The following is a 19746-nucleotide window of genomic DNA, read 5'->3' as shown; positions in this document are numbered from 1 at the left end:
CATAATAGCTCTACCTAATATATATATATATATATATATATATATATATATATATATATATATATATATATATATATATAAACAAACACAGGAAGCAGCCAAAATGTGGAGACAAAGAAACATGTTACAAATGAAAGAAATGGAAACAAGCAAGCTACTAGATACAGAGTTCAAAACAATGGTTATACGGTTATTTAAGGATCTTCATGAGAGCTTCAAGGATCTTTAGTGAGATTTTCAAGGAGCTTAGTGAGAATGTCAAAGACATAAAAAAAGACTAGTCAGAAATTAAGCATACACTAAAATAAAGAATAATTTACAGGGATTTAACAATAGAGTTTTTGGAGAATCAAATCAACATTTGAAATATGAGGAAACAAAAAACACCCCATCAGAAGAGCAAAAATAAAAATGAATTAAAAAATAAAGCCGAAACTGGTTTGGCTCAGTGGATAGAGCATTGGCCTGCGGACTGAAGGGTCCCAGGTTCAATTCTGGTCAAGGGCATGTACCTGGGATGCGGGCACATCCCCAATGGGAGATGTGCAGGAGGCAGCTGATCGATGTTTCTAACTCTCTATCTCTCTCCCTTTCTCTCTGTAAAAAATCAATAAAATATATATATATTTTAAAAATGAAGATAGTGTAAGGAGCTTCTGGGACAACTTCAAGTGTACCAACATTCACATTATGAGGGTACCAGAAGGAGAAGAGAGAGAGCAAGATATTGAAAACCTATTTGGAAAAAAAAATTAAAAAAGGAAAGGAAACCTATTTGAAGAAATAATGACAGAAAATCTCTCTTACCTGGTGAAACAAATAGACTTACAAGTCCAGGCATCACAGAGAGTCCCAAATAAGAGGAACTCAAAGAGGCTCACACCAAGACACATCATACTTAAAATGCCAAGGGTTAAAGATAAAGAGAAAATCTTAAAAGCAGCAAGAGAAAAGAGTTAGTTACCTGCAAGAGAGCGCCCAAATGACTGTCAGCTGATTTCTCAACAGAAACTTTGTAGGCAAGAAGGGAGTGGCAAGAAATATTCAAAGTGATGAATAGCAAGGACCTACAACCAAGATTACTCTACCCATCAAAACTATCATTTAGCATTGAAGGCCAGATAAAGAGCTTCACAGACAAGAAAAAGCTAAAGGAGTTCATCACTACCAAACCAGTAATACATGTAATTTTGAAGGGTATTCTTTTTTTTTTTTTTTAATATATTTTATTGATTTTTACAGAGAGGAAGGGAGAGAGATAGAGAGTCAGAAACATCGATGAGAGAGAAACATCGATCAGCTGCCTCCTGCACATCTCCCACTGGGGATATGCCCGCAACCCAGGTACATGCCCTTGACCGGAATCGAACCTGGGACCCTTCAGTCCGCAGGCCGACGCTCTATCCACTGAGCCAAACCGGTTTCGGCTTGAAGGGTATTCTTGAAGAAGAAAAAGGAGGAGGAGGAGGGGAAAGAAAATATATATGAACAATAAAATGTCAATAAATACATATCTATCAACAATTGAATCTAAAAATAAAAATATATAAACAAGAAATCTAATGAACAAAATAAACTTATGAATAAGATAGAATCAGAGGCATGGAAAATGGGATAGACAAATGAATCTCAGAGGAAGGGGGTGGGATTTAAAATCTGTAAATTTTAAAGATTTAAAATAAGAAAAATACTTTCTAAAAAAATAGATGAAGATATGGCAATATAGCATATTTTATAAAATATGGTGGTAACAAAGGGAAGTAACCACATATCTTGCATATTTGTACTTTACTTTCTTATAACAAATGTGATTTATTTGTAGTTTGCTTTTGCTTTGCCGTGAACATAAAAGAATTGAATAATAATGGCCCATATGGAACTTGTCTCCCATTCTTTTACCCCTGTATCCATAACACCTACATAGGGCTAAGTACCCAATGACTTTAACAAGTCTTGCTGGTTGAATGACCATTGTAAAAATGGAGTGAAGATGTCTTGTTATGGAGTTGCAGAATTTTGCACTGAAAGTAAATTTAGAGATAATCTAATCCAGTACTTCCTAAATTGGTGTTCCATGAAATATTTCTTCTTCTTCTTTTAAATATGTTTTTATTTATTTCAGAGAGAGGAAGGGAGAGGGAGAGTTAGAAACGTCAATGTTGCAAGAGAATCATTGATCAGCTGCCTCCTGCATGCTCCCTACTGGGGATTGAGCCTGCAACTGGGGCATGTACCCTGACTGGGAATGGAACCGTGACCTCCTTGTTCATGGGTCAATGCTCAGTCACTGAGCCACACCGGCTGGGCAATATTTCTTGTTATGATATTAATAGCATGCTGCCATAAATGGTTGGGGCTCAAATAAATGTGGGAATCTCATGTTAACGAAGTTATTAATCAGATGTGCTTACTGTGGGGCTTCTTGGAGACTTTACTATATCTCTAGTAAACAGTGATTCCTGGAGCATTCTTTGGAAAACACTGATCTAGTCTGCTCTCCTCATCTTACAAATAGGGAAAGAGAGGCTCTCTGGAGCCTGTTCAGGTATGGATGGTGAGAAACTAGAAAGGACCTCAGGATTCTGGAGCACCATGTACCTGCATTATTTCAAACCCGGGGCAGGGGGTGGGGTGGGAGTCAGACACGAGCATCTCCTGTGCAGATCTTTAAAGGTTTGCTGATCCTTAAGAAACCTAAGAAGTGGGCTCAAGTGTTGGCTGGAGCTACAGAAAATTTAAACAGATATAGACCATGAGTTTCAGTGGCATAGTGATCCCAAATTGAGCAATGGCAATGTGATTATATACTCATTCACATTTGTACAGTGTTTTCAATAAATAAATATTTCACCTTTTATTTGATTCTCATAACTATCTAAGGAGAAAGATAAGGATGGGATTATTAACCCCATTTTATGACAGAGAAAACTGACTCTCAGAGAGTTCCCTGTATTTATACAGCAGGTGAATGGCAGAGTTAGAATGAGAATCTAAATTTCCTGTCTCTCAGGTTAGGGCTTTTCTCACTATATCACATAAACTGGGCAAATTTTGACCGAGTACAAATTTAATTCTTTAATGACACATTCAGTCTGCTCCAACTGGCTCAAAAATAGGATCAGTTCTCAAAGTGCTCATAGATGGTGGCAGAAGCAACATCCAATTACTGGAATTATAAGGTCCTATTTGGGTTCAGTATATTAGTACTTCTAATAGAGTTATGTTGCCAGGAAGAGGGGCTCATAGAAAATTCCTGCTGGGGAGGCAGCATGGCCTATTTTTACAAGCAAGGAGTCAGATAGACTTGGTTTTTAATCCTGGCTCTACCACTTATTCTATGATCTTATTCAATGTGCAACCCTTCTGTGCTTCATTTCTTCACTTGTAAAGTGGAGCTAACAATATATATTTTGCAAAGCTGTTGAGAGACTAACGAAAGGAATTAGAGGGATAGAATAGTGTCATGGTCAAACCTGTAAGCTCTGGAATTATACTACCTGGGTTTGAATCTCAGCCCACTTCTTGCTAGCTGTATAACTTTGGATAAGTCACTTATTAATGTCTCAGAAGTTCAGTTTCCACATATGTGAAATGACGAAAATAAATAGTGCATTCTTGGTTGTTGTGAGCATCAAATGAGATATTTGTTAAGAACTTGAACACAGAGAGAGCACTCTTTCCCTTTCCTCCTAAGAGCAGAGCTGTCCAGAGGGGCCTCCTCACAGCTGTGCATCTTCACAGCCATGCTGCTTCCTAGTTGAACTATAGCATGCTTGAACTCTTCCATAGCTGGGCTGTATCACAACGGAGCTATTTGTGCTCTAAGGCAGAAAAAGGAAACCTGAATTTCTAGAGTTACGTTTACTGATTTCAGAATAGATGGGCTTCAAGGGTTCTTCTAGCTTTGAGATTATTTGACTCTGAAATTTCTGTTCAGTGCTCATGGTTGATTCAAGTTCTTTATGTTTTCTGACACAAATATTTCTCTCGCCCTTCATTCTTCTTAGTGGTACATAGCCACTGGCCAAATTCTCCTTCACTGTCATAGACATCTGCATCAGATATTCAATTTGGCAAATATTCCTAATTGCAGAGATGATGGCCTAACGAAAATGTCAGCAACAGCATAGGAATTGCCCCCATATTGATGCACAGCCAGGGGCCACGCAGGCAATCTTTGTGTCTCCGGGTGTCATTTACAGAATGTCCTGGGGGAGAGTATTGGTACCCTTACTGATATCCCCAGACATTCTGGTTAATGACATGTCTGTTTCATCTGGAAGTTTTTAAGGAATTACACAGTTTACTTTTTGCCTTGTTACTTTCCCCCTCCTACTGTTCTTCGCTGACCAGAGACTTCATTTCATCCAGTTCTTCCTCCCATCCCATCCCTCCTTAAAAATAACTTTTGTGTGCTGCTGATTTCAAGTAAATTAAGCTCTAATTGAAATAATTTCCCCCCTACGGTTTGAATGCTCAGCCAGCTTGACACTCTCAAGGAGAATTTGCTTTTTCAATTGTTGTTAATCAAAATAAATCCCTAAATAAGTCATGAGTCATTGTTATCAGCGAGTGTGTACATATCCCTGAACTTTTCGGGGGCAGAAAAAAGGATTGAGAATCTGTTTAAAAGATTCTTGAAGAAACAGCCTTAGTTTTTTTTTCTTTGGAAAACAATGCTGTGAGTGACCTGCTCTCTCATTGTATCCTCATTTCCTGGAACACGGTGCACCTGTTTTTACTATTAAGCTCTTTAACGTGACTATGTAGTTATTGAAAGATTATAATGAGTTCCGTTCTCAATGCTTTTTTTCTCTTAAAAGTTTAGTTTTCTAAAATCTGATTTTATATCTTAAATATATAAAATTCCCTGGTTTACTTTCTCTTTGTCACTTGTCATTTGCTCTGAAATTTGTCAGAGTGCTTTGAAAATAGTAAATGGCTGTACTAATCTAAGGGGATATTTTTATTACTGGCTGGTTGGTTGACGCTGGCAGAAACACCAGTGAAGGTTGAATCGTCTTCTCCATTTGTTCATATAAAAACTCCTTGCTAGTTCGTGGACATAGTTGGTATTTGTAGAATCTTTTACTTGGAGATTCTGATGCACTTACCAGATAGTAACAGCACTTTCTTGGGGTTGGGCGAAGGAGATTGTATAGTTCCCCTTGTCAAATCTATGACATTTGTTACTAACATGTTGGATTTCCAAGCTCATGAGGATTTATTAATGTTTATCCCCTCTGTGTTACATTATGTCATGAATCCATGTTTTCTCAGATATGCAGCCTGTTAACAGGTAATTATTTGACCTGATTCCTACAATCATTTAATCTCAAATATTTAAGAGTTGATGAGCTAATTTTAATATATTAGAATGGGATTTTCCTACATTTCAACTTTTTTTCACGTAATTGATCATTTATTCTGGGATGTCAATCGTTTCTTCTTCCTGCTCAAGTGGGATTGACTTATGTTTCTGTCTTCCAGTTTAAGGACAGTCCATAGTTCACGCAGCTTTTATGTGGTCCTTCTAAAATTGTAGGAATTAATTAATGACAAACGTGCTGGGTCAAGTCTTAGGATTAGTCATAGATGGTTCAGATGTGTGTAGGTGTTACCATTGTCCACCTAGTAGATCGTGTAGGAGAACACAGAATGTCATTAATGGCAGTAGAGGATGCAAGAGCCCATTTAGGTTAGAAGTCAAACAACACTTGCAACCTCTTAATATGTCGTACCATGGAGAGCTGCCCCACTTTTAATTGGTTAAGTCATTGCAAGGTTATCTGTGGCCCTTTGGTTACTTTTTTTCTTTGTATTTTCTAACCTTTTTTCCATTTTGTTGTTAATTCGATTAACTTTTTTTTTTTTTTAGAAGGCTGGTAGATAAGGCAGAAAGTATAAAACTAAAGCATTCAATATAGCTTTTAGGAATTAGTGACTGAAAACATGACAGCTAGAGGAACCTGTAGAACAACACTTGGGATATAATCAGCAAGATCCAGACTGTTAGAGATTATATCGGACCTGGCTTCGTCACAAATATATGACAGAAAAAGGCGGGAAAGTCTTTAAATCACAAGAAATTTAAGACATCTATTAGCTAAATATAATGTGTGGACTTTCTGATTTAAACATATCAGCTATTAAAAAAAAGATTCCTGGCCATTGGAAAATTTTGTACACTGTCTGGATATTTGTGATATTAAGGGATTAGTGGTTAATATCTTTAAGTGAGGTAATGATATTTTAGTAATTTAATTTTATGAGAATTTTGATTTCTTATCTAAAGGAGCTTAACATTTTTTAATAAACCCAAAACCTAGATTCATGAAACATCTTTCTTTAGTTATACCTACCATTCTTAAAAAGAAAAAAAAAAAGAACTTGAGCACAGTGGTGGTGGTAGTAGTGGAAAATCCAACACCAATTTATCTCCCAAAGCAGCAAAAATAAGAAAGTTACTTAGTCCTGTTCTTTTCCATTTACTCTTTTCCCTCTTTTCTCTCCAGCTGGAAGTTGGAGAGGAAAGAACACCAGACTGGAACACCAGACTAGAAGTCAGAACACTTGGCTTTCGATATCAGTTCTATTTATGTGATTTTAATAACTTCCTTGAGGTATTTTTCCTCACCTGAGATATTAAATTAAATATATGTAGTTTGCGACAGAACCAAGATGGCGGCATAGGTTAAAGCCGGAGTTTGCTGCTTTGAACAACTACTTCAAAAGTAAAACTAAAAGACGGAACGGACATCACCCAGAACCACGGGAACGCTGGCTGAGTGGAAGTCCTACAACTAGGAGGAAAGAGAAACGTATACGGACACTCAGAGGAGGCACAGTGCTGAAGTCAAATTCTGAGGTGCGGAGTGCGCTGAGCAGGCTGGCGGCGGAGGGCGCGGTTGTTGTTTTCAATCGGGAGGGAGTCGCAGACTCTGAGCTCCAGATACAGGCGAGTCTTTAGGAATCCAGACTCAAACGGGAGAAGCGGGACTGTCTGGCTTCGGTCAGAGCGAGTGCAGCTTTCTCTCCGAGCTTTGCAGCAGGTGCTGGGACTCAGAGAGGCAGAGCCCCTGGGGACAGGACTGAGAGCCGCCATAACTGCTCTCTCCAGCCCACCCTGTTGATCCTGTGCGACCTGCCCCGCCCAAGCCCTGCACAGAGGCATTTGCCGGATAGCCCCAGGCAAAGGCTAGATTAGCACCTCCCTAGAGGACAGAAGTTCTCTCACTGCTGACACAGCTGATTCTCATAGCCACTTGGCCTGGAGGTCAAACCCTCCCTGGTATTAGCTACAACAATCAAGGTTTAACTATAAGACTGTGAACAAAGACCACTAGGGGGTGCACCAAGGAAGCATAACAAAATGCGGAGACAAAGAAACAGGACAAAATTGTCAATGGAAGATATAGAGTTCAGAACCACACTTTTAAGGTCTCTCAAGAACTGTTTAGAAGCCGCCGATAAACTTAATGAGATCTATAAGAAAACTAATGAGACCCTCGATGTTATATTGGGGAACCAACTAGAAATTAAGCATACACGGACTGAAATAATGAATATTATACAGACTCCCGACAGCAGACCAGAGGAGCGCAAGAATCAAGTCAATGATTTGAAATGCGAGGAAGCAAAAAACACCCAACCGGAAAAGCAAAATGAAAAAAGAATCCAAAAATGCGAGGATAGTGTAAGGAGCCTCTGGGACAGCTTCAAGCGTACCAACATCAGAATTATAGGGGTGCCAGAAGATGAGAGAGAGCAAGATGTTGAAAACCTATTTGAAGAAATAATGACAGAAAACTTCCCCCACCTGGTGAAAGAAATGGACTTACAGGTCCAAGAAGCGCGGAGAACCCCAAACAAAAGGAATCCAAAGAGGACCACACCAAGACACATCATAATTAAAATGCCAAGAGCAAAAGATAAAGAGAGAATCTTAAAAACAGCAAGAGAAAGAAACTCAGTTACCTACAAGGGAATACCCATACGACTGTCAGCTGATTTCTCAACAGAAACTTTGCAGGCCAGAAGGGAGTGGCAAGAAATATTCAAAGTGATGAATACCAAGAACCTACAACCAAGATTACTTTATCCAGCAAAGCTATCATTCAGAACGGAAGGTCAGATAAAGAGCTTCACAGATAAGGAAAAGCTAAAGGAGTTCATCACCACCAAACCAGGATTTTATGAAATGCTGAAAGGTATCCTTTAAGAAGAGGAAGAGGAAGAAAAAGGTAAAGATACAAATTATGAACAACAAATATGCATCTATCAACAAGTGAATCTAAGAATCAAGTGAATAAATAATCTGATGAACAGAATGAACTGGTGATTATAATAGAATCAGGGACATAGAAAGGGAATGGACTGACTATTCTTGGGGGGGAAAGGGGTGTGGGAGTTTCGGGAAGAGACTGGACAAAAATCGTGCACCTATGGATGAGGACAGTGGGTGGGGAGTGAGGGCGGAGGGTGGGGCGGGAACTGGGAGGAGGGGAGTTATGGGGGGGAAAAAAGAGGAACAAATGTAATAATCTGAACAATAAAGATTTAATTAAAAAAATAAATAAATAAAATTACATATTAGAAAAAAAAATAAAAATAAATAAATATATGTAGTTTGCTTACTGTACCAGGTTGTTGTAATGAATTTATAGATTTTAAGGCGCTTCATGAACTACGAAACATTATACTATAATGTGAAGGATGACTTTTTATCTACCACAGACTATAAGATAGATGTTTTTACCAGTAAAAAGCAATTTTGTCACCAAGTTTTTTCTCGTGGACAATTCGATCCAGTACGTTGTAACAGATGTTGGTAGTTGCTCCTTTCATCCACTCAATGAATATTTTTCCTTTAGTCACATCAAAGTTGTACTTGAGGAATGGGCCAGGACAAGGGGTCTTCCAGTAAAATTCCTTGGCAATGTCTCCCCAAAACTCTGCAACATAAAGAGAAGCCCAACATCACTAAGCTTCTCAGACATATTTATCCTCAGATGTCTTACCAGTCTATGCACCGGACCAAGTCACAACTTCCCTGCCTTGTACTCCTTCCTCTACCTGTCTAATCTTATCAGCCACCACTCTCCTAACCCTCCATCTACTCCCATGAGCTGAATCTTGACTCAAATTTCTTTCTTCTCTCCTCAAAATTCCCGCTTCATTTTTTGCCATCTATTCAAATTGCAGCCACTCAGGGCTTATCACAATGCCTAGCACAAGGCTAGCAATTTTTTAATGAATTAATTAGTGAAAGGAAGAAATCCTTTACCCACAGAGCCTCCCATGACCATGTCATTGTCTTAATTTGTTCACTCACTCTCAGCAATTATTTAGTAAGCAGCTTTTTAAAAAAAATATTTTTATTGCTTTCAGAGAGGAAGGGAGAGGGAGAGAAAGATCAATGATGAGAATCATTGATTGGCTGTCTCCTGCTCACCCCACACTGGGGATTGAGCCCGAAACCTAGGCACATGCCCCAACTGGGAATCGAACTGGGACCTCCTGATTCATAGGTCGACACTCAACCACTGAGCCACGACAGCCGGGTTGCTCTTTAGTCTATTGTTACTTGCCCAAGTGTTACCTGTTCTGTGTCAGATGTTGCTTTAGGCTCTTTATATTATTTCATTTAGTCCTTACCACAGTCCTAAGATATGGCCTTATTTTCATTATCCTTTTATTGATTTAAAAATTGCCCAAGGTGCCCTAGCCAGTTTTGCTCAGTGGATAGAGCATCAGCCTATGGACTGAAAGGTCCCAGGTTCAATTCCAGTCAAGAGCACATGCCTGGATTGCAGGCTTAATCCCCAGTGTATGGCGTTCAGGAGGCAGCTGATCAGTGATTCTCTCTCATCATTGATGTTTCTATCTCTCTCTCCCTCTGAAATTAATTAATATATATATATTTTTAATTGCCCAAGGTTATAGTTACTAAGCCAAGACTTGAACTTCCCTGAGGAAGATATTTTTTGCTAAAATCTGAAAGATGAATAGAAGTTTTTCTTTACTCTCCCCCACACCCCAAGGAAAGAGTACTATGGGATGGAAAGGAACCAATGGTATACTGTTAAGAGGAACTCCTTAAGGCTGAAGCACTGAGAATCAGAGAAAGAATAGCAGGAAATGATGCATAAAGTGAGCAGATCATACAATCTTTCTGGGCATGGTAATGAACTTGGTATTTATCCTAAGAGCAATGGATTTTAAGCAGGAGAGGGACATGATAAAATTTGCAATCTTAAAATATTTGTCTGAATCTCTGGAGAAAATGTAATCAACAGGTATAATATATAATTGCAGAGCACTAAGGATATTCTCAGTTCTGGATCAGGAGGTAGAGGAGAGAAAGACACCTAGAACCATAACAATGGAAGGAATTTTAGAGAGTATCATCCCCTCATTTTAGTGTTAAGAAACCAAATTCAGCCGGAACCGGTTTGGCTCAGTGGATAGAGCGTCGGCCTGTGGACTGAAAGGTCCCAGGTTCGATTCCGGTCAGGGGCATGTACCTGGGCTGCGGGCACATCCCCAGTAGGAGATGTGCAGGAGGCAGCTGATTGATGTTTCTCTCCCATCGATGTTTCTAACTCTCTATCTCTCTCCCTTCCTCTCTGTAAAAAATCAATAAAATATATATATAAAGAAAGAAAGAAAGAAAGAAACCAAATTCAGCCCTAACCGGTTTGGCTCAGTGGATAGAGCGTCAGCCTGCAGACTCAAGGGTCCTGGGTTCGATTCCGGTCAAGGGCATGTACCTTGGTTGCAGGCATATCCCCAGTGGGGGGTGTGCAGGAGGCAGCTGATCGATGTTTCTCCCTCATTGATGTTTTTAACTCTCTATCCCTCTCCCTTCCTCTCTGTAAAAAAATCAGTAAAATATATTTTTTAAAAAAGAAACCAAATTCAGCCCTGGCTGGTGTGCTCAATGGTTAGAGTGTCAGCCATGCACCAAAGGGTCTTGGGTTCAATTCCGGGTCTGGGACATGTGCCTGGGTTACAGGTTTGATCTCCTGTGTCAGTAGGGATGCATGTGTGAGGCAACCAATGTACGTGTCTCTCTCACATCTCTCTCTCTCTCTCTCTCTCTCTCTCTCTCTCTCTCTCTCTTCCTCTTCCTTCCCCTCCCTCCCTTCCTTCCACTCTCTCTAAAAATCAATGGGGGAAAAAATATCCTCAGGTGAGAAAAAGAAACCAAATTCATAGATGTAAAGTGACTTGCTCAAGGTTATATGATTCAGTTTATACAATGTACATAGTTGGTTTTGAATGTATAAGACAATGTAATTGCTTGCATAATGTACCATTTGTAATCAATTAAAGAAATCCAAATTAAATCATCCTAAATGCCATTATCTATATATATAAAAGCCTAAGTGACCAGTTGACCGGTAGCTATGACACGCACTGACCACCAGGGGGCAGACACTCAACGCAGGGGTGCTGCTCAGCCAGAAGCCTGGCTCATGGCAGGCGAGCCCTAGCTTGGGCTCCTCCCCGGCCGCCTGCCGCTTCACGCACTACTACATCCCCCAAGGGGTCCCGGACTGTGAGAGGGCGCAGGCCAGGCTGAAGGACCTCACCGGTGCAAGAATCCATGCACCGGGCCTCTAGTATAACTATAAAAACTAGCAAAGATTTTAAAAAATTGAATCTAATGCCTGAGTGGCCTTAGGAAACAGATAATCTTATATGATAATGGCATTGTAAGAAATCAGTACAGTCTTAGTGAATGACAGGGCAATTCCTGACAATGGCCATAAAAATTTATATACCTTTTCATGTGATAACTCAACTTTGGGGAATACACTCCAAGAAAATAATCCCAAAGGAAAAAAGTGATTAGTAAAGAGATGTTTATAGACCATTATTTATACTAGTAAAACTGGAAACAACCCAAAAACCCAACAATGAAAAAAACCAAACTGGTGAAAATTAGTAATACTAGTAGTAATACAATAGACTACTAAATGACAATTAAGAAGAAAATGAATGAGAACTGGCCTTTTAGTGAATGCCATTTATGTACCAGGGACTGGGCTAATCTCTTTTAACCTTTTCATGGCCCTATGAAACAATCATTAATTATCCTAATTTTATAGATGAGAAAACTTAAGCTCAGGAAACACAGGAAAGTCTCCCAAGGACCACACTGCTAGAAACCAGAATACAAAATCAGATCTGACTCTAAAGTTCATTTGCTACATCTATATTGAGTACATGTGTATACTCAAAAATGTTTTAAGTGATAATAGTAGACACAGAGAATGTAAAACTATTTATGAACTGCATTTGTGTCCATCAACAAGAAGTGAAGAAAACTGAGTTTTATAATCACTTAGTTTTGTTTTTCAGTTGTTTTGGTTTTATTCTTGGGTGGGGAATGAAGAAATTTGGATGTTTCAGTGTACACATTTTAAGTACTGACGAAGTTCAGAAGAGGAAAAGATGAGCACAGACTCAGATAATCAGGGAATGTTTTGTGGAAAATTAGTGGGGTTTGACTACAGGAGCAGAAGGAAATGGGCAAAAGCAAGAAGGTGGGAAAGGGACTTTTGGGTATTCAGTATATCAATGAGAATGACTTGTCTAGAATGAGGAGTGTGGTAGGGAGTAGTGGGAGATAAGGATAGAGAGGTGGAGTGGAGTTAGTTATCCAGAGACCTTGAAAAAAAGCAGAATTTTAATTTGAAACTGTAAAAAATAGGAAACTATTATAAGTTATTCAAGTGACATAAGAAGGCAGTGTTTCCAGAATACTGATCTAACAGTTTCTAGATAAATATATCAAAAATTGAAGGTGGGCCCTGACCGGTTTGGCTCAGTGGATAGAGCATCAGCCTGCGGACTGAAGGGTCCCAGGTTCGATTCCGGTCAAGGGCATGTATCTTGGTTGCAGGCACACCCCCAGTAGGGCGAGTGCAGGAGGCAGCTGATTGATGTTTCTCTCTCATCAATGTTTCTAACTCTCTATCCCTCTCCCTTCTTCTCTGTAAAAAAAATCAATAAAATATTTTTTAAAAATTGAAGGTGGGTGAGACTAGGAGAGAGAGAACCAATTAGGAGGCTGCTTCCTTGAACTAAAAGGGTCTATGGAAATGGGAATAAAGGTAATCTCAGAAGCATTTTGAAATAATGTTTGACAGAATTTGGAGAAAGACAGATTGTGGAGTCAGGGAAGAGGAACAGCATAGCTCTTAGGAATATAGGTTCTTCAGGCAAGAATACCATGGTCACAAGGAGGTAAAAAACCTGTACATAGAAAATTATGACACTGAAGAAATTGAAGAAGACACAAATAAGTGAAGGCATATACCATGTTCATGGATAAGAAGAATTAACATAATTAAAATGTCCATACTACCCAAGCAATCTATAGATTCAACGTAATTCTTATTAAGATACCAATGGTGTATTTCACAGAACTAGAAAAAAATATTCTAAATATTTATATGGAACCACAAAAGACCCGATTAGCCACACCAATCTTAAGGGGGAAAAAACAAAGTTGGAGGAATCACACTATCTGATATCAAACATAATTTCAAGGCTATAGTAATCAAAACAGCCTGGTACTGGCATAAAAACAGATATATAGATAAATGAAATAGACTAGAGAGCCCAGAAATAAACCCACACCTTTATGGTCAACTAATATTTGACAAAGGAGGCAAGAACATACAATAAGGTAAAGATAGTCTATTCAATAAATGGTGTTTGGAAAAATGGACAGATATGTGCAAAAAAATGAAACTAGACCACCTTCTTACATCATACACAAGAACAAATTCAAAATGGATGAAAGACTTAAATGTTAGACTCGAAACCATAAAAATCCTAGATGAAAGGATAGACAGTAAAATCTTGCATATTTCTCATAGCAATATTTTTTCTGATATATCTCCTTGGGCAAGGAAACAAAAGAAAAAATAAACAAATGGGACTACATCAGACTAAAAAGTTTTGCACAGTAAAGGGAACAATCAACAAAATGAAAAGACAGCCCACTGCAGGGAAGAACATATTCACCAATGATACATCTGATAAGGGGTTAATATCCAAAATTTATAAAGAACTTAATATCATCAATCATCAGAGAAATGCGAATTAAAACCACAATAAACCCTGACTTGTGTGGCTCAGTTGGTTGAAGCACCATCCCATACACTAGAAGGTGGCTGGTTTGATTCCCAGTCAGAGTACATACCCAGGTTATGGGTTGATCCAGGGTCGCGGCACATGAGGCAGCAACTGATTGATGTTTCTCTCTCACATTGATGCTTCTCTCTTTCTCTCTCTCTCAAAAATCAATTTTAAAAAACACCCAATGAGCCCTAACCGGTTTGGCTCAGTGGATAGAGCGTCGGCCTGCGGACTGAAGGGTCCCAGGTTCGATTCCGGTCAAGGGCATGTATCTTGGTTGCAGGCACATCCCCAGTAGGGGTGTGCAGGAGGCAGCTGATCAATGTTTCTCTCTCATCCATGTTTCTAACTCTCTATCCCTCTCCCTTCCTCTCTGTAAAAAAATCAATAAAAAATATATTTAAAAAACAAACAAACAAAACACCCAATGAGATATCACCTCACACCTGTCAGAATGGCTATTATTAATAAACTAGAGGCCCAGTGCCTAGTGGCTGCCGGCTGCCAGCTGGGGCCTCCGTTCCCCGGCTGCCTGCCTCTGCCACCCTTTGCACCCGCCTTGGCCTGGCGCCACCCACTCATCTGCTCCACCATCCTGCTGCAGTCCCACTCTCGTAGGGGCCCATCGGGGATGGCAGTGCCTCCACTACCACCTGCTGCCAGCACCTCATCGCCAATGCCTGCCATGTTCCATGCCACCCCCTGGTGGTCAGCGCACGTCTAACTCCCTGTCTGTTGAACTCCCACCCATAGTGACAATTTGCATATTAGCCTTTTATTATATAGGATCAACAAGCAACAATTTTTGGCAAGGATATGAACAAAAAGGAACCCTTGTGCACTGTTGGTAGGAATGCAGATTGGTGCAGCCACTGTAGAAAGCAGTATGGAGTTACCTCAAAAAATTAAAAGTGAAACTGCCTTATGGCCCAGCAATTCCACTTCTGAGAATCGATCCGAAGAAACCCAAAACACTAATTCAAAAAGAATATATGCACCCATGTGTTCACTGCATCATTATTTACAATAGCCAATATTTGAAAGCAACCCAAGCACCCATCAGTAGATGAGTGAATAAAAAAGCTGTGGTACATTTACACAATGGAATACTACTCGGCTGAAAAAAAAGAGAAGGGAATCCTACTTTTTGCAACAGCATGGATAGACCTGGAGAGTATTATGCTAAGTGAAATAAGCCAGTTAGAGAAAGACAAATACCATATGATTTCACTTATATGTGGAATCTAACCAACAAAACAAACTAACAAAATAAAAAGACTCGTAGATACAGAGAATAGACTGACAGCTGTCAGAGGGGAGGGGGTTGGGGGGGCAAGGTAGAAAAGGTAAAGGGATTAAGCAAACCACAAATAAACTCATAAACAGACAACAGTATGGTGATTACCAGAGGGAAAGGGGGGTGGGGGGAGGTAGAAGAGGGTAAAAGAGGGATAAATGGTGATGGAAGGAGACTTGAGATGGTGACCACACAATATAATATACAGATGATGTATTATAGAATTGCATACCTTAAACCTACATACTTTTATTAACCATGTCACCCTAATAAATTCAATAAAAAAGACTACCGTGGTTCATATCCCAGCTCTACCACTAAGTAGCTTTGTCACCTTGTCCAAGTTAGTTATCCTCTCTAAGTTTCAGTTTCCTTCTCTGTGAAATGTGGTTGATAACAGTCTCTACATCAAATCTAACATGATTTCTGGTTAGTAAGCAGGAAGAACCCTATAAATAAGATATATAAATGGACCTTATTAGGGGAGAGCATGATGAGAGGTTTACAGTTTTCGATAGAGACACTGGCAGGGATTAGGCAATTAGGTAGGCGTGCCGGTTTGGGAGGGAAAATTGGTAAATCCCAGTCACAGTTATATTGAATATGGTATAACAAAGGTGTGTGAATAAAATGGTCTACAGATCTATGAAATTTGGAGCCAGAGCATAAGTGAGAACCTGGGTTCAGAGCTACATGTATAGAACAGGAGCTATTTGGTGGCAGTTATAGCTCACCCCTGGGAAACAGATACAATCACAATGGGATGAAACATAGAGAGGAAGAGAAGTGAAAAGAGGTCTAAAGACTCAAACTTGGACACTGCCTGCAGCAACCAACGGCTCTACACTTGATTCAATCCTGTCTTGCATTATTCAGTAATGGTTTTATGTCGCTTTTATTATCAAACCAACCATCATTTATTGAATGTCTAGGTGCACCAGACACTCTCTAATGCACACTTTACTTAGTACCCACTTTTGTCATCATACAAAACTATGAAACCAGTATCATTATCCCTATCTTACAGATAAAGAAAAGGAATCTCAGAGAGGCTTAACAATCTGCCCAAGGGGACTCTTTCCCCCTCCCCACGTGGGAGTCTGTGCTTGTTTCTCAAAAAATTTCCACCTTTGCTATATACATTTAAAAAATCTGCCCAAGCCCTACACGGTTTGGCTCAGTGGATAGAGTGTCGGCCTGCGCACTCAAGGGTCCCAGGTTCAATTCCCGCCAAGGGCATGTACCTTGGTTGCGGGCACATCCCCAGTGGGTGGTGTGCAGGAGGCAGCTGATCAATGTTTCTCTCTCATCGATGTTTCTAACTCTCTATCCTTCTCCCTTCCTCTCTGTAAAAAATCAATAAAATATATCTTTTAAAAAATCTGCCCAAGACCACCCAGTAAATGAGTGGTACAGCCAGAATCTAAATCCAGATTTTTCTGGGTTGGATGTCTGGCTTGTGCCACTGCCAAACATCATGCTGCCTTCAACAGTTTTGATCCCTTCCTCAGACTGAGGGGCAAAGGCAGGGAACTTCGCTCACAGTCTTCAAGACATGCACCTATCAGAGTTTCTGAGTTATTTCCAGCCCAGCTCGCTAGGGGGGGAAAAAAAAACTTGACTGAAATGTGACTTGTTCAGTCTTATGTTGGATAATTTAAATATTTCTGAAATATGAAAAATAGTCCTGGGACTTAATTACTAACCGCGGGAACCCCAGCACGGGAATCAGGCCGGTTCCGGCCCCTCAGCCGTGGACACTACCCCGCGTGTTCCGGGCGTCAGGAGGCAGGGGCCGAGCTGGTGTGAACCGGGCGGGCCAGGAATGTCCTCCTGGGGCCTCCTCTCCGCAAGGTGCCCCTCGCCTCGGGAACCCCTCTTTCCACCTGAGGAGTCTTCCTCTTCTCATGAAGCTTTCACTCTCCTCACAGAACCCCCATTCCCTCACGGAAACCACATCTCGGGAAACCCCCACGTCGCCAGGACAGTCCTCAGCTCCTAGGGAGCCCGCATCTCCCCACAGAACAGAACGCTCCTTCTCCTCGAATCCCCGTCTCCCCCCCGAACCCCTCGTCCATCTCTTCCTCACGGAACCTGCGTCTTCCGCAACTCTTCCTCACAGAACCTGCGTCTCCTCACGGACCCCTCAACTTCCCAAGGGGGGTCCCCAACTCCCCTAGGCAACCCCGACCTCCTCTCGGAACCCCCACGCCCCCACGGAACCCGCCCGATTCCTCACTGCCCGGGGAGCCCATTCCTCTCCTCGCCGACGCCCCCAAGCGCGCGCGGGCCCGGCCTCACCTCGCGGCTCCTCCACGGAGACTCGGTGCAGCTCGCGGTAGCGCTGCAGCGAGGAGACGTGCGCGGAGCGGCTGAGCTCGGGCGGCGGCGACCAACTCCGCGCCCGGCTCCGCGCGCCAGCCTCCTCCCGGCCCCCGCTGCCACTGCCGCTCCGGCCGCGCTCCTCAGGAAGCCCCATCGCGCCTAGCTCCGAGCGCTGTAACCGTCTTTGCGGTAGTTGGGGGAGCTCGGGGGCGAAAAACAGGCCGCCCGGGGTGGGGCCTTACGAAAGAGGGCGGGGCCTGGAGGGTGGGCGTGGCTTGGGCAGACGGGGCGTGGCTGCCCCGAGGGCCGGAACCGTGCCTTCTGGGAGCGGGACCAGGGTTAGCAAAGGCACGAGCAGGGGAAAGGCGAGCGCTGCTCAGGTGCTAGGGGAGGAGAGGAGCTGACTCGCAGGAGGGGTGGGACAGTAGCATGAAGTAGAAGGGGCGGGGCCGGGTGTGGCAGGAGAGGGCGGTGGATCCTGTATTGACAGAGGCGGCAGGGGGCAGGCGTGACAGGGGAGGAGGCGGGCCCATGAAGTGACCAGGATGGGGTGGGGTTTGGGACTGACAGAGGACAGGTTGGGTTAAGGCGGGGCTTGAACGCGAAAGAGCGTGGCTAACGAGAGGGGGTGGGTCAAGTCCAAGGTGGAGTCTCCCCGTGGTCTGATTGCACAAGCCTGTCACCCACAGAGTTGAAAAGCCAAGCGGAGTAGGGGTTTTTTCTGGGTGTCTTCTGGGATTACTTTCCCGCAAAGCACTATCCCTCCACTCTGAGTAAACTCTTCCCCTCCATCCTCAGGGAAAAAAAAAAAAAATCCTCCCACGACGTCTAGGGCATGGCGCCTCTCTGTTAACGTTTGTGCTAGCTCAGCTTTTCTCTCTCCTTCCCCCCGCCCCCCCACCGAGATTATACCTTCACTCTCCCTGGCTCCACAAATTCCCATCCAGCTCTAAAGTACAAGATTCATTGAAGATTAGGAGGTGTGTCCAGGTCTTTGCTAATATACCTACCTCCTCATTGCACAAACGGTATATTCAGGGAAAGGAATGTGTGCAAGGTCCCAGAGCAAAACAACGACCAAATTAGGGCCAAACCTAAGCTTCTTGACTCCAAGTCTTTTTATCGCCTCACAAGCTAAGGCTTGTGAAATACTGTACCAAAGGCTATGCAAATAGGAGAAATTACTCATATCCTTCTTCCCTTCCCAGTCTCTTTACTTTACCAAGAGACCACGCCCACCTGCCGCACCTGGGCTCAATTTACCTCTGGCTGACCTCTAGCTGTTCCACTCCAGAAAGGAGGGGCCAGGCAGGACCCTCCATCTCCCACCTGCACTCACCACCAAGAAAAGCCCACACCACCTGTCAGTTCACAGAATGTCTGTCAAGGCAAGGAGGAACCTTAAATATTTAACTCCAAGAGTGATTTTGAGGCCCAGAGCTGACAACCCCCATCTCCTGAAGCTTACACAGGGTTTGTGACCACATCAGGCCCATCCCCCTTTCCCACCTGTTCCCTTGTTCTTTGCCCAGCTAACCACAAGCCCAGCACATCTTAAAGTGAAAATAATACTTCCACGTTCAAACCTATGATCCAGAGCCTACCCAATCCTGAAGGGAGGGTCTCAGATCGCATGGACCCCACAGAGAAGACAGATGCTTTATCGAAGAGACATCACACTCAACAGGTGCACCCACTTCACTGAAGGTACATGGACTCCACTAAGGGAGCACAGATCTTGCTGAGGGGTCTCAGATCTCACTGAAGGGCTATGGACCCTGCTAATAGGACTTTAATGGTGTTGAAGGTCACAGACCCGACTGGGGGGACATGGGTTTCCCTCTAGGGCAGTGATGGCGAACCTTTTGAGCTCGGCGTGTCAGCATTTTGAAAAACCCTAACTTAACTCTGGTGCCGTGTCACATACAGAAATTTTTTGATATTTGAAACCATAGTAAAACAAAGAC

General features: G+C 42.1%; 1 protein-coding gene across 3 annotated transcripts in view; it reads right to left on the bottom strand.

Annotated features, from left to right (window-relative positions):
• Window positions 1–18028, bottom strand: part of ACSS2 (acyl-CoA synthetase short chain family member 2) — a 65721-nt gene extending 47693 nt beyond the window's left edge. Inside the window, exons 1-2 of one of the 3 annotated variants that reach the window (XM_059705939.1) lie at window positions 17756–18028; window positions 8759–8954 (exon numbers count right to left, since the gene is read on the bottom strand). In XM_059705939.1, the coding sequence (XP_059561922.1) occupies window positions 8759–8954; window positions 17756–17933 (374 nt within the window). In that variant the 5' untranslated portion in view covers window positions 17934–18028. The remainder of the gene's footprint in view (window positions 1–8758; window positions 8955–17755) is intronic. The other 2 variants (XM_059705936.1, XM_059705937.1) reach the window with 2 other exon arrangements.
• Window positions 18029–19746: the final 1718 nt, after the last annotated feature.

The sequence above is a fragment of the Myotis daubentonii genome, chromosome 8 (genome assembly GCF_963259705.1).
Source record: "Myotis daubentonii chromosome 8, mMyoDau2.1, whole genome shotgun sequence".
NCBI classification, from domain to species: domain Eukaryota; kingdom Metazoa; phylum Chordata; class Mammalia; order Chiroptera; family Vespertilionidae; genus Myotis; species Myotis daubentonii.
This window is presented reverse-complemented; position numbering and strand designations above follow the sequence as displayed.